Source organism: Erythranthe guttata, chromosome 12, assembly GCF_056151865.1.
Source record: "Erythranthe guttata isolate IM_541 chromosome 12, IM_541, whole genome shotgun sequence".
NCBI lineage: Eukaryota > Viridiplantae > Streptophyta > Magnoliopsida > Lamiales > Phrymaceae > Erythranthe > Erythranthe guttata.
The window spans coordinates 17,523,332-17,537,144 of NC_142544.1; the positions used below are offsets into that span (position 1 = coordinate 17,523,332).

At 35.9% G+C, this 13,813-nt stretch overlaps 1 protein-coding gene across 7 annotated transcripts; it reads left to right on the plus strand.

Moving 5' to 3' along the window:
* The first annotated feature begins 502 nt into the window (after positions 1-502).
* On the plus strand, positions 503-12,150 carry LOC105967549 (paired amphipathic helix protein Sin3-like 4). 7 transcript variants are annotated; one of them, XM_012992147.2, is made up of 23 exons: positions 503-980; positions 1,111-1,295; positions 1,818-1,973; positions 2,082-2,268; positions 2,362-2,460; positions 2,544-2,717; positions 2,797-2,983; positions 3,384-3,520; positions 4,607-4,682; positions 4,969-5,237; positions 5,315-5,469; positions 5,785-5,912; positions 5,988-6,242; positions 8,830-9,375; positions 9,463-9,521; positions 9,739-10,350; positions 10,476-10,576; positions 10,674-10,812; positions 10,899-11,051; positions 11,191-11,354; positions 11,442-11,553; positions 11,648-11,831; positions 11,925-12,150. In XM_012992147.2, the coding sequence occupies exons 2-22, from the start codon at positions 1,222-1,224 to the stop codon at positions 11,816-11,818; spliced, it is 3,954 nt and encodes a 1,317-aa protein (XP_012847601.2). In that variant the 5' UTR covers positions 503-980; positions 1,111-1,221; the 3' UTR covers positions 11,819-11,831; positions 11,925-12,150. The 7 variants fall into 7 exon arrangements, with proteins under 7 accessions (XP_012847601.2, XP_012847604.2, XP_012847602.2 ...); XM_012992150.2 differs by having other exon boundaries at positions 8,830-9,339; XM_012992148.2 differs by having other exon boundaries at positions 515-980; positions 1,181-1,295.
* The last annotated feature ends 1,663 nt before the right edge of the window (positions 12,151-13,813 follow it).

The following is a 13,813-nucleotide window of genomic DNA, read 5'->3' on the forward strand; positions in this document are numbered from 1 at the left end:
ATAATTTCCAATTAGTTATTTCAACAAGAAAAAAATTAAAAAAATACAGTTCTTTAGTTGGTTCTATGTACAATAACAATCATTTTTCTATAACCTAGTACAAAAATTTTCAACACGAGTTACAATATACACGTATATAACTATTACAACCGATCAAGATCGTCGACGAAATCAATTCCCGATTCTACGGATCATTTAATTTTCCAACTCTCAACACACACAATGATGTGATCGTCTCAACTTAACACGATCTACTTAATCGACACGTGCTTAGCTTTTTATGTCCAAAATTGAAATATCTTCAAGTTTGAATGACATATTTAATATTTTCAACAATAATTACATAAGTATATTATATTACTTACCCCCAAAATAAAAATAAATAAATTTTTTGTTACTTTTAGTTGCAAATTACTATTAAGCCCCTAAACACCTTCACCGAGAAAGGTCAAATAGCTCTCTCTCTCTCTCTCTCTCTCTGTATCTCTCTCTCTCCACCTCTGCGTATATAAACGAACCACACACTGTCTCTATATCCAGCCCCATAATAATATTAATATATATATCTCTCTCCCTCTCTCTCACACACAAAAAACACACACAGTACCATAAAACTCTCTCCTCTTTCTCTCTCTACTTTTCTTCTTCTGGAGATACGGAAACACTCAGCAATAATCTTCATCAAAATACAACACACACACATACACATTTTTATATACACATACGTGTATGTATATACGTACAAATTATGCCTACACACACAGCACACGTTATTTTCCGCGCAGCTGAGATAAGTTGTCTTCTGCTCGTTCATTCATTCATTGAAACGGGACCAAAATGATCTCTTGGTGCGCAAATTGCCGAACTTTCGTATGTTGTTTTGCTGGATTTTCGCCCCTTTCGTATGATTCAAGTATTCGGCCGTTGGGATTTTCGTTGTTTTTTGATGATTGGATAAATGGGAGGTGATCTCTGTACAGGTGTGTGTTTAGGTGTTAATTACTTATCTTAATCACTGTTTGGCTGTGTTGGATGGATCTAATTATCAATTTGTTAATGTAATTGAGTTTAGTGGGTTTGGTAATTGTTTTTTTTTTCTTTTCCCCGCAGGCTGTTGGATCACAACCTGCCTCCGATTGGAGTGAATAAAACGTTAATTTTTTTTTTTTTCGAAAATTAGGGATGTAATAAAAAGAACTCAACAATAATAAAGGAATTGGGATGAAGAGGTCTAGAGATGATGTGTTTGTGAGTTCTCAACCGAAACGCCCTGCCATTTCTCCTCGCGTTGAACCGTAAGTTTACTTCTTGGTGCCTTTAATTTTTTAATTTTTTTTAATTTCAAGTTTTTAACTAATTTGCATTTGGGTTATCTGCTGTGATTTGGGGTTTGATAATTGATATTGTGGAGTATGTATCTTCTTTAATTGCAAAATTAACATTCTAATTTATTCGATTTGCATGTTTTCTGCTGTCATATTCTTTGAGGATATAGTGCTTTTCGGTTCTGCTTTTTACATGCTTCCTGTTCTGAGTTTCTTTCGTATTTCCAGTCGTGTATTGCCTGCCGGAACAACATGAGTAAGGTTTTCATGGATTATTCTTGTTCTTTTGAGGTTGATTGTCTGCTATTAGATCATCTTTGATATGAAGGAATTGAAGTAATTCTGTTCAATGCTGGTTTTCTTGTTACTATGTAGCAAATTATGTGGCTTTTGTTGATGTGAAATTGGCATGCTGGGGACGATAACGTTTGCATGTTTTTCTCCTTATTGAATAACAATTATATCAAATACGCATATTGTGCGGCAATCAAGATCTGGGCAGGTCCAGATGTCAACTGCAAGCAGTGCGCAGAGGCTGACAACAACTGATGCCTTGACATATCTCAAAACGGTGAAGGAAATTTTTCAAGACAAAAGGGATAAATATGACGAATTTCTTGACGTCATGAAAGATTTCAAGGGTCAAAGGTACAACAAGTCTGTTCATTTTCCCGTTTTAAGTTGCAGTTTTCCGTCTTATAGTTGACTCCGCTATCTTGATTCATTTGTGAATTCTGCTTGCTTGGTTGTTTACAGAATCGATACAACTGGTGTTATATTGAGAGTGAAGGAGTTATTTAAAGGTAACCGAGACCTGATTTTGGGTTTCAATACCTTTTTGCCAAAGGGATACGAAATCACCCTCCAACCGGAGGATGAACCATTCCTTAAAAAGAAGCCTGTAGAGTTTGAAGAGGCCATCAGTTTTGTAAACAAAATCAAGGTGCAACTGTTAAATCATCATTCCACTACAGTGCACTGTTCGATACTTGTCCATTGGAATTTATTCAATAAACCACTTCAAAACTAATTGCAGACTAGATTTCAAGGCGACGATCATGTATACAAAGCTTTCCTGGATATTTTGAACATGTACAGAAAAGATAACAAGTCAATAACAGAGGTCTATCAGGAGGTATGCTGTAATGATTGCATTTTCTTGAATATTTATCCCAAACAGAATCCAACCGTCATGACTAAGTCAATATCTGTTTGTAGGTTTCAGTTCTCTTTCAGGACCATGCCGACCTACTTGTAGAGTTCACTCATTTTTTACCTTGTACTTCGGGCTCTGCCTCTGTCCAGTATGTGCAGCCTGGTAGGAATCAGATCCTACGTGGAGATGATAGAGGCTCCCCGATAACCTCAACAAGGCCCATTCATGTTGAAAAGGTAGTTTATCTGTATTGATATTGTGGTTTGTGGTATGTTTCCTTATCGTAATATATTTGGTTCTGCTTACTTGTCCCAGAAGCCTGCTGTTCCATATGCTGTTTGTGACCGCTACATTAATCGTCCTGATTCAGAGCAGTGCAATTATGGCGAGAAAGAAAAGGAGAAGACAGAAGACATAGATAAAAATGAGCGGGAACACGATGATAGCTACAAGAGAAAATCCGCTCCTCGAGATGATTCTGTGTCCGACCAGTTTCATCGAGGTAGGAAAGATGCTGAGAGCATCGTACATAACCTCGAAATCACCCGCATGCGATGCTTTATGTTCCTTCGTTACTCTTACGTCTAGTATTAACTGATTGAATATTTATCTCATTCTTGCCTTTTACTATAGATACATTTTACCATCAGTTAATCATTGTGACCATTTTCCTTCCCCTGTTTTCCTTTTATAATCTGCTATATGCTAGTCAGTTTTCTCCAATCACCTGTTTAGGATAGGCCACAGAATATAACCATGATTGATTAATTGAAGATCAAGAAATGAAATATCTGTTATGTGATTCTCTTGCAGAATGATAGATGTGTATGGGCTATAGGTTACAGGATTAGCTCCGAGGGTGAAATCCGTACGAGGTATTGAAATCAATTATTTTTTCCCAGGGATACAGGACCCAGAGTCAGCTTTTACCGAGAAAGTGAAGGAACGATTACAGGATCTTGAAGACCACGAAAAAATTTCAGATTGCATTCGTTCCTATAAGAACAAGTTTGTCACAGCAGCTCAATTTAGAATGCTGGTGATCTTTCTCTCCATTTAGCTCTGACTCTAATTTTTTCTTCTTTTTTTTGGCTCCAATTTATGCATGTTCTCTGTTTATATGAAATTATAGTGCTTAACACTTAAGTAATGCTTCATCATTTGTTGCTGCAGTTTTCTATTTCATACAGTTGCTTTTGAGATATATCAATAACATTTTGTTTTCTACCAGTCGACTTTCAAAATATAAGCAGTGCATATCCCTGAAAAATTAGTGTGCTTTCTGTTTGAAATTAAAGGTATCTATGATCCAGCATCTTACATGTGCATTTAACAATATGGGTCTGTGAAGTAAACTTCTACGAGTCGCACTCCTTAAAAACCAATGGGAGGAAGGATTTTCAGCACCTTTCTTTTAAATATGTGGAATTTTTTATCTTGGCTGTTCCGTGGGATTCCATATTGAAAGATATGGGGAAAGTTGAATAGCCAAGTTATTCTTAGTATATTAACTGATAAATAAGTATATAAAGCAGAAGTTTTTTATATGCTGTTCTCATTAATAATATTAAAGTTTCCATACTTGTTGATATTGAAATGTGCTAAATGCAAAATTAAGTATGTTTACCTCTAGCAAACACTAATATGAAAAAATGAAATTTGACAGTGGTATCTCAAACATCGGCTAAGTACCCATATTTATCCTACGAATATTTTTCTGAAAGTTTATTGAGCTAGTATTCTGATGTTTCTGCAATGGGCATATTGGCTTCTGCAATGCTCAACATGTACTAAAACGTGTATGCCGTTGGAAGTAACATCACTGTATTCCTCTTTCTTTACAGTGAAGGTTATATAATGTTTCCTTTTGTTGCTGGATGGTTATTGTCACATATATCTAATGATTAGTACTGATGAAAAAACCTGAAAAAAATATAGTACTGGAGTAACAAGTTACGTTTCAAAACTGGATTAGTTTCTTGTGCATAGGTCCAGCTAGGATCCCTTTCTTGTTGAATCAAGACAAGATTTAAAAGAAATGCTAGGCAGTAGTCATTTTGCTATATTACCTCTATGATATCCATAGTAGGGCCTCTAATCTGTGCAGATATTTTTATCGTTTCAGGTAGCTAGTTTAATTGGAGCACATCCAGACCTTATGGAGGCATGTGAAGCTTTCATATCTTACATCGAGAAGACTGGTAATGAAATTTGATTGTAGTTTGTTATTATACTTTTACTTTGCCCTATGTATTTGTTTACCTGTGCTGTTTGTTGCTCAATTTTTTTAATATATTTTGTAGTCTGGAATTTTTATCTCCATCGTTTTACGGGAATATACTATCTTTCATGTTGATGGTTATTTGTTATGCTTTTCTGAACTAAATACTAAGTCCTAGAAAGAAAGATTTGTTGGATAATTTGGATTCATTTATCTGCCTTAAGAAAGACGAATGATATGTTTGTAACCAATCTATCTCGTTACAGAAAGCTTGCGGAACAATAAACAGGGTTTCAGATCTTTAAAGATGGATGGAGATGATCATGAAAGGGAAGACAGAGAGAAAAATGGAGACCATAATAACAGAGAAAGGGATAGACATGAAAGAGGTCTTGCCTTTAACACTAAAGATGTCCTAGGACAGAGGATGTCTTCGTATCCAAGCAAAGAGAAGTTTATGGCAAAACCCATTCAAGAACTCGATCTCTCTAACTGTGAAAGCTGCACTCCGAGTTATAGACTTCTTCCACACAATGTAGGTTTACTTTTTTTCATTTTCACAGCTGAGTATTCCAGATATCATACTCACCCATTGACATTTTCGTAAATCAGTACCCAATCCCATCAGCAAGCTGTAGAACAGAGATGGGTGCTGAAGTTTTGAATGATCGTTGGGTATCCGTGACCTCAGGAAGTGAGGATTACTCCTTCAAACACATGCGTAAAAATCAATATGAAGAAAGCTTGTTTCGGTGTGAGGACGACAGGTAAAAAGTCAGAAACTCTCTCAAGAGTTCTCCTGTAATGTTTCACCTCCTGTTGAATGTAGTTCATTGAACTTTTGATCTCTCTAACTTGTGTATGTTGTTTCCACGTATGGTATACACCACTTTGTGATTTGATGACTAAACATCTTTGCCAAAAATGTATTGTCCTACGTGGAATGTCAATAGGTTGCTAAGAAACAGTGTTCAGTGTTTCACTTCTTACCTTTCCATTGTCTTCAAATACAAGATTAAATGGTGTTCTGCTGTATTTTCGTGTATTGAATTTGGCAATTGGTGATTTGGTTATGCTTCCAGGTTTGAACTTGACATGTTGTTGGAATCTGTGAACGCAACAGCCAAGCGTGTTGAAGAAATTTTAGACCGAATGAATGCTCATACAAATAACAAAGACAGTTCATTTTGTATTGAAGATCATCTGACAGGTGTAGTGAGTGTCTGATGATTTATCATTGTATATGTTATGATGTCAAGTTAATAGTCTTTTCTCTGTTTTCCAGCTCTTAACCTTCGGTGTATTGAACGGTTATATGGTGACCATGGGCTTGATGTAATGGATGTATTGAGGAAGAATGCACCTCTTTCCCTGCCAGTTATTTTGACCCGGTTGAAGCAGAAACAGGAAGAATGGGCAAGGTGCCGTGCTGATTTCAATAAAGTTTGGGCGGATATATATGCTAAGAACTACCACAAATCACTCGATCACAGGAGCTTCTATTTTAAGCAGCAGGATACAAAGAACTTGAGCACTAAAGGTAATTCGGTTGATATTGCCTGACTTGGTTCCTACATTACAACCTACGTTTTTCCATTCTAGAACTTCATTTGAATGATTAGTATTATATAATCACAATGCTCTCAAATTAGAATCTACGAGATTGCTAAACTTTAAAGATTGTCCTTCCAGTGTTTTGTAGTCTATGCATGGCATAAAAAATTCTAAAACCTTTTCTTGCAATATAACATATGCTGCTTTCTTCGTGCAAATTTGGAATGGCCTCTTTCTTTGAGTGTTCCAGAATTTTCTGTATCTTTATAAGAACTTGTTGTGTTTTGGTGTTGGGATGTGTATGCTAGTGGTGCTTGATTTTATGTTCAATTTTGTTTCTAGCTTGTACTCTGTGGGTCTTTGGTAATTCGTGGAATTTGTTTTCCGAAGCTGTAAACTTGGTCAAACCTACTTTTTAATGGATTATCCTTTGTGCTACCTGACTTTAAGTACTGATTGTTGGTGAAAGTCATCCTAAAGTCTTGGGAATGCGTTAATAGATGTTGGCCTACTCATGCGTATATCTTGTCGAATAATGCACGCCCAGTGAAATTGGTTGCAATGCAAGCCTAGGTATTATTTTGTACGTGAACTCTGATTTCCGCAAAACTCGACAATATTTAACTCATTCTATTATATAGTTGCTTTGACAAAGCCAATGTGATGTTTTCTTTTCCTTTCAATATCAGTTTACCATAACTTTCAAGAAGAGTTTATGAATCACATAGAAAATACGAGAAGTTTTTTTCTTATAAATGAGCATATGCTGCTTTAAAAAATTAGTGACATCTTATGCAGATTTTCTTTAATGCATGTTTTTTTTGTAATAACTTTAGGGATGGTCTCCGTTCTTGGTGCTTTTGACTTGGGAAATTTTCTGTATCTTTGACCAACTTTTAATTTTTAGGGTTATGATATGTAAAATAATATTGTCATTTCTGGCATCTTTTGTGTATATTTAGTTTCTAATTTGTGTTTTTTGGGTGGTTCTCCGATAGCTTTATACGTGTTAAGACCCACTTTTTACTGTTTTACCCCTAATGCTAGTAGAGTTTTACTGTTTTAGCTGGTAAAATTTTGTTTATGTAGAGGGTATTTTTACTTTGGTGTGATTCATTACACAATGACAGTCTCACTCGACCTGCTTTTTATTATTTTGCCTTTGTCCTTTACATATTAATTATATTTCACCCGTTTTGCTTGCTTTTACACGCTATAATTATTTGTCGCTTTCAGAATTTTTGTCATTTAAGTTTCTCCATCGGTCTTAGTTTTCTTCGCCTGCTTTTTCTTCTTCCTCTTACACCATTTCCTCCTCTACCTTGGTTCTCATTCCTTGATTTCACTAGTTCTCCATTTCTCATTATCAATGGCGGTTCTAGACTCCCTTGACGTTGATTTCTCAGAGTCGATTATCTCTGGTACATTAAGTTTCTTCAGTTTTCTTCGTTCAATTGTTCCGCTGTTTGTTTTCACCCCTGAATTCGTAGCAACTTACCTTATGTGTTTTGTCTTAGATCGATTTCCTTTTAAAGTTTATTAATTGAGAATTAATTTGGAAATTTAACCAAGAATCGTTCATTCATACCGTTCAATTTTATTCCTGAATTGTTGTTTCCTCATTTTCCTTTATATGGGTTTGAAACATCTAGATCTATGCTGTTGTTGCTATCTGATGATTAAATGTGATTTTCTTGACTTTTAAGGAGGAAGTGCTATTATAAATTATGTTAAAAAGGTCCATCTTCATCAGAAAAATATATTGTTTTGGCTATTAATTGTTGTGGTTTGCAGTGACTGTATTGAATAAAAGTTTCCGTCAATAATATGTCATAAATTTCCATCACATAACTGGGATGAAACGGAAGGGCTTTGTAAACTGTAATAAATGATGCATACCTTTTTATTTTATTTTCTTCTTTTTGCTCACTTTTCAAACACTGCGTCAAGTGCCAAAAGGAGTTTCCTACTAGATAGAGGAAATAAAAGAACGGAAATATACAATAAGTGTGGCCGAATACTCGGCTTCTTATATAAGGATATGGATTAGATTTGCATTTATTTTTCTAACATGCAAATCACAATCTAAAGACTTCTTAGGCATGATGATTCACATTTTTTATGTAAATGTGACTAATTGATGAAAGAATATTAACTCCTGATATTTTGATAGTCCCGATTTTAACTTGTATTCAAACTGTTTTTTAATATCTGGATGCTGTTGGCGTTATTTGCTACTGACTTGCTTGAAAACTTAAAATGGTTATTGATTTATGGGGGATAACTTCTTGTCCCATGGAAAGGAAGAGCTTCGTGTTAATTCATTTTTTCCGTGTTAGACTGATGCATCTGCATGAAATTTCGCATTATTTAGTGCTAATTAAAGTAGCTATATTATTTGATCCCAACAGTTGAATTTTGACAGTTTGAGAACAGTCTGTCTTATTATTGAATTTTGAGAGTTTGAGAACAGTCTGTCTTATTACTGCAATTACTTTAGTTTTCCGTATAATGTGTAGAAAAAAGAAAGATTTTCCTTGCAATTTATTTTCTTTATGACCTGTTTCATTCAGCATTGCTGGTCGAGATCAAAGACATCTGCGAGAAGCATCAGAGTGAAAACGACGTGTTCCTCTCTATTGGTGCTGGATATAAGCAGCCCATTGTGCCTCATATGAGATTTGAATATCCTGACCCAGAGATCCAACAAGACCTGTACAAGCTCATGAAATATTCTTGCGAAGAAGTTTGTACACCTGATCAACGTGACAAAGTCATGAAGATTTGGACAACTTTCCTTGAGCCAGTGCTTGGTGTTCCTTTCCGCCATACCAAAGCAGTGGCCAAAGGAGATGCTGTTAAGGCTAGCAATCATATAGCTGCAAGTTCGAGCGCAATTGGTGAAGAGAATAGTAGTCCTGTGGGCGAGGCTGCTTTACCTGCCGAAAATGGAGACGAACAAAAAATGCTGACGTCACATGGTAACAATGGGGTTAATAACGATGCTCCCAACAATGGACTAATGCAGACTGATACCAATATGATGGCTGCTATGTCATTGACTGTCAAACAAGCTGAGGAAGGTACTTCAATTGGTGCAGGAGAAAAGAACTGTGCTGGTAATTTTACAAAACATATGTTATGTATCTATATCTGGCCCTTCTTTCTGATTTTACAATTTATGGGGCCGATTTCTCCTCTTTCAGGGCCTGAATATGCCAGTGCTGATTGTGGGATAGAGACGATGCCTGGTCAGGAATCAAAGGTAAGTTCAACTATTTGGATAACACTGTCTTTGAATTTCATTGGCTCAGAAAAACTAAGCTTAAAACTTCAAAGCTTTTGGGTTCTTTGCCTATACGCACCTTTGCCTTTACCAGCAACAGTTATCCAGTTCTGTATTGTGGCCTAATTCTGAATATATTCTCGCTAATCTTTAATTTTTTTTCTTTTCTTTCCTGTAATCCGTTTTGATTCTACAGGATGGTGTTATTGCAAAACCAACTTCATCTTCAATTGGCATGTTGCCGAAAGAGGGGAAAGATCAGAAATCCCATGAAGAAACTGATGCTTGCACTAAAGGTGAACGAGAAGAGGGTGAGTTGTCTCCTAATAGAAATCTTGAAGAGATTGCAGCATTGGGAAATAGCGCTACCAAGGCAGAGCAGAGTCCTCGTGCAAGTGATCCAAGCACCAAGGCAATTAAAGGTGAAGAAATGTGCATTGAGGAGGCAGGAGTAGAGACTGATGCGAATGCTGATGATGAAGTCGAGGAAAGTGCTCACGGCTCATCAGAGAGTGAAAATGCTTCTGAAAATGGTGATGCTTCTGCAAGTGAGTCTGCTAATGGAGAAGAATGTTCTCCTGTAGAGCCTGATGATGAGAACGACGTCAAGGCTGAGGAGAGTGAAGGAGAGGCGAATGATGTGGCGGATGTCAATGAAACTGAAGGAGCAATGCCGTTTTCCGACCGTGTTCTACTGTCGGCAAAGCCTCTTACATTGAAAATCCCGAAGGCGTTACAGGAAAAAGAGACAAATACTCGGATCTTTTATGGAAATGATTCCTTCTACTTGCTTTTCAGGCTTCACAAGGTAAATAAGTTGTATCCGTGGTTGATGTTAACTTGCAGGATATGCTTTTACTTCTAAGTGGATTTCTTGGCTTTTGTACGATCAATGAAGCTATATTTCCTGACTTACTAAACCTCGTTTGACAGATGTTGTACGAAAGAATGCAGACTGCCAAGTTGCATTCTTCATCTCCTGAAAATAAATGGAGGATGCTGAATGATGCAAATCCAACAGACACATATGCTAGGTAGTTTATATAGATACTCTGGTTAATATTCCTTTTTTCCGTGGGATTGAAGCTCATATAAACACTATCGGTAAACTTGAACTCTGATTTGGAACAGATTTAAGGATGCACTGCACAGTTTGCTGAATGGATCCTCTGATAGTGCTAAATTTGAGGATGAGTGCCGAGCCGTTGTTGGTGCTCAATCTTACATCCTCTTTACATTAGACAAGCTGATACATAAACTTGTGAAACAGGTTATTTAAGATTTTTTTTTTTGCGGAGTACTTGTTATTGTTTCGGCATTTTGTGACCAAATACTCTGTCCTGTTATTTTCTACAGTTACAAACAATTGCAGCAGAGGAGATAGACAACAAACTCATTCAACTCTATGAATATGAAAGATCAAGAAACCCTAAAACATTTTCTGATGCAGTTTACCGTCTGAATGCTCGCTTTCTTCTTCCGGAAGATAACTTGTATCGAATAGAATATGTAGGTGTTCTTGCTTTCACTTTATGTTTTTCGTTATTTGAAGCTAAGTGAAGATTATCATTCTGTTGTACATGTATGCTAAAAGTACGTAGTTGTCAGCCAGCCTAATATACTAATAATCTAATATGAACTGTTGCAGCTGCCTTCTCCAATGAGTTTGACCTTACAGCTGATGAGAAATGATCTAGACAAACCCGAACCAGCTGCCGTCTCCGTGGACCCCACATTTGCAGCTTATTTGAACGATGACCTCCTCTCAGTTCAGCCTGAACGATACCAAAGACCCGGGGTATTCTTGAAGAGGTATGTTGTGAGTTGTGACAAAGAAAGTTACGTTGAATTTCTCAAAGTCCTCCTCAAACTTATGTTAACTCCTGTCTTAATTTGCAGAAACAAGATCAAATTTTCAAAAGGAGATGAACTTAGTGATACTACGGAAGCCATGGAAGGACTTATAATTCATAATGGTGTGGAAATGAGATTGAATAGCCAGACTATGAAGGTAATATAACTTCTGCTAAACTTCATATTTCTTCCATTTTTTTAATTATTAAGTATCTTTTAGTAACCTTTTTTTCTCTTTGTATGTCTATTAGATTGGTTACGTTTTAGACACTGAGGACTTCTTGTATCGGACACGAAGAAGAAGGAAGGAGTTGTATCACAAGAAACCCCGCAATGATTCTTCCGTCGGAACTTCCAATGGAACTTCCGATGGCTCCTCCCAGAGAGTCAAACGTCGCAAGTTGATTTTGGGTATGGAGTGAAATGTTCGTCAAGGTAATGTTTGCTTAGTCAAAGTCAAAGATAAACCACTCATTAACATGACAAGATATTTCTTGGTGATGAATCAAACTTTTTTTCGATTTGCAGGCGGAGAAAATTGGAGTAATGGGGTGATCTTCTCGTCAAATGGCAATATGATGCAGTGTTTTTCTTTCGAGTCTAATAAAGGTGATGAAAGGAGAGAATTTAGTTTTAGACTTAATGGTGTCTCGACTTTGAGTTATTTTATGTCGTAAAAAGATTGAGAACTAATGTTCCATTCGTTCGCTCTAATTAAGACCGAGTTTATTTTAATGTAGTTTATGCACTCTTAGCATTCTGTGGCATCTGCATTTTATGAGGCTAGCTTGTCTAACTCCCATATGATTGCCTGATAATACTTTTCTGGTAAATTATAGTTTTTACCCCTCAAGTTTACATCAATTTCACATTTGGTCCTCCATGTTATTAAAATACATTTGGTCCCTCATGTTTCAAAAGGTCAACACTTTTGGTCATTTCCGTGATTTTTTCGTTAGTACTAACAGAATCAAGTGTGTGCTTATCACTGACGGACTAATGGTAAATAGACGAATATGATCAAAAGTGTTAAATTTTTGAAACATGAGGGATCAAATGTCTTTTTTATGAACATGGAGAGACTAAATGTGTAATCCGTGCAAACTTGTGCGATGAAAATGATAATTTTCTCATACTTTTCCAATAGATCCAAAGTGGATTCACATGGATCTAGTTTTTAAAAGTTGTCAACTTGGTCTGGTCCGGTTTATTTCTAATTAGATTTAGTGTAAATCAAATCCATGTGAATCAAACCAAATCTGATCGAATCCATGTAACAGGATACAAATTGCTGTCCTTATATGTACTTCTATTACTAAGTCAAAATATAAATTAATTACGAGTAAATAAGTTAGATATGATTGATGTCACAATCACCATCAATGCACTCTATATATATTGGGGATATTTGGCAAAAGCCCCTCTTCAATTAGGATGTGCCCATAATTATTTACCATTTTAAAGATAAAGCCATTTTATTTTTTAATTAACATAATTAATACGGTATCACTATTTTACCCTTATATTAGTCAGGCGTATATTTTTCATATTTATTTGCACGTTATCATGGAATGTAAATATCCCTCCACAAATCTCGTTCTTTATAGTGGAGCCGTACACAGGGAATAGTTGAATTTAAATAACTTTTTTTCATTGCGGTGGTCCGATATTGACGATGAAACAATTTTTCCAGAGTGAATTTTGGGTACCAGCCCACCTAAGGAGAAGTATTGGTTATCGAAATGCCTGCGCTTTGCAACAACAGAGTGTGTAGAAGCAAATTTATGGGGAATAGTAAATTTTATATCAACATTTTAAATTGTTATTTTTCAGTTGATTTTACTAGATTTGTAAGTTTATTTAACCCGATCTTTAACTAATTCAATGATTCCCGCTCATTGATTTTGGGATTTCCGTTTCGGTGGAATGGGCAAGTCTAATTCTCATAAGTTTATTATACGTGTTCGAAATTATATTCATTTGGATGCACCTGCTTTTTCTCCCCCATTGTTATGTGGTTGTTAGCATATAGCCGATCGAACCTTTCAAAATACAAAGTGGTTTTCACACAATGCCGGATTTCAAAGTTACTTGAAGTTAGGGGCATAATTGTGCATTTATGCAACAAAATATAGTGGTTTTCAACAAAATACAGAGTGGTTTTCGTCTCAACAAACTATAGATAATTGAGCAGGAAGTTTGTCTCAACAAAATACACAGTGGTTTTCGTGCTTTTCTAATACAATTCTGCAAACATTGTGTGGTTTCTGAGTGTTTGTGATTTCTGGGTGTTATTTACAGAATCAAAATAATGTATGTGTTTTTTAATAATGTGGTTTTGATTAATGCAATAATGGTAACTATTTTTTTTTTATGTTTTTAGTTATAACAAACACCACTTAATTGTAAAACACCTA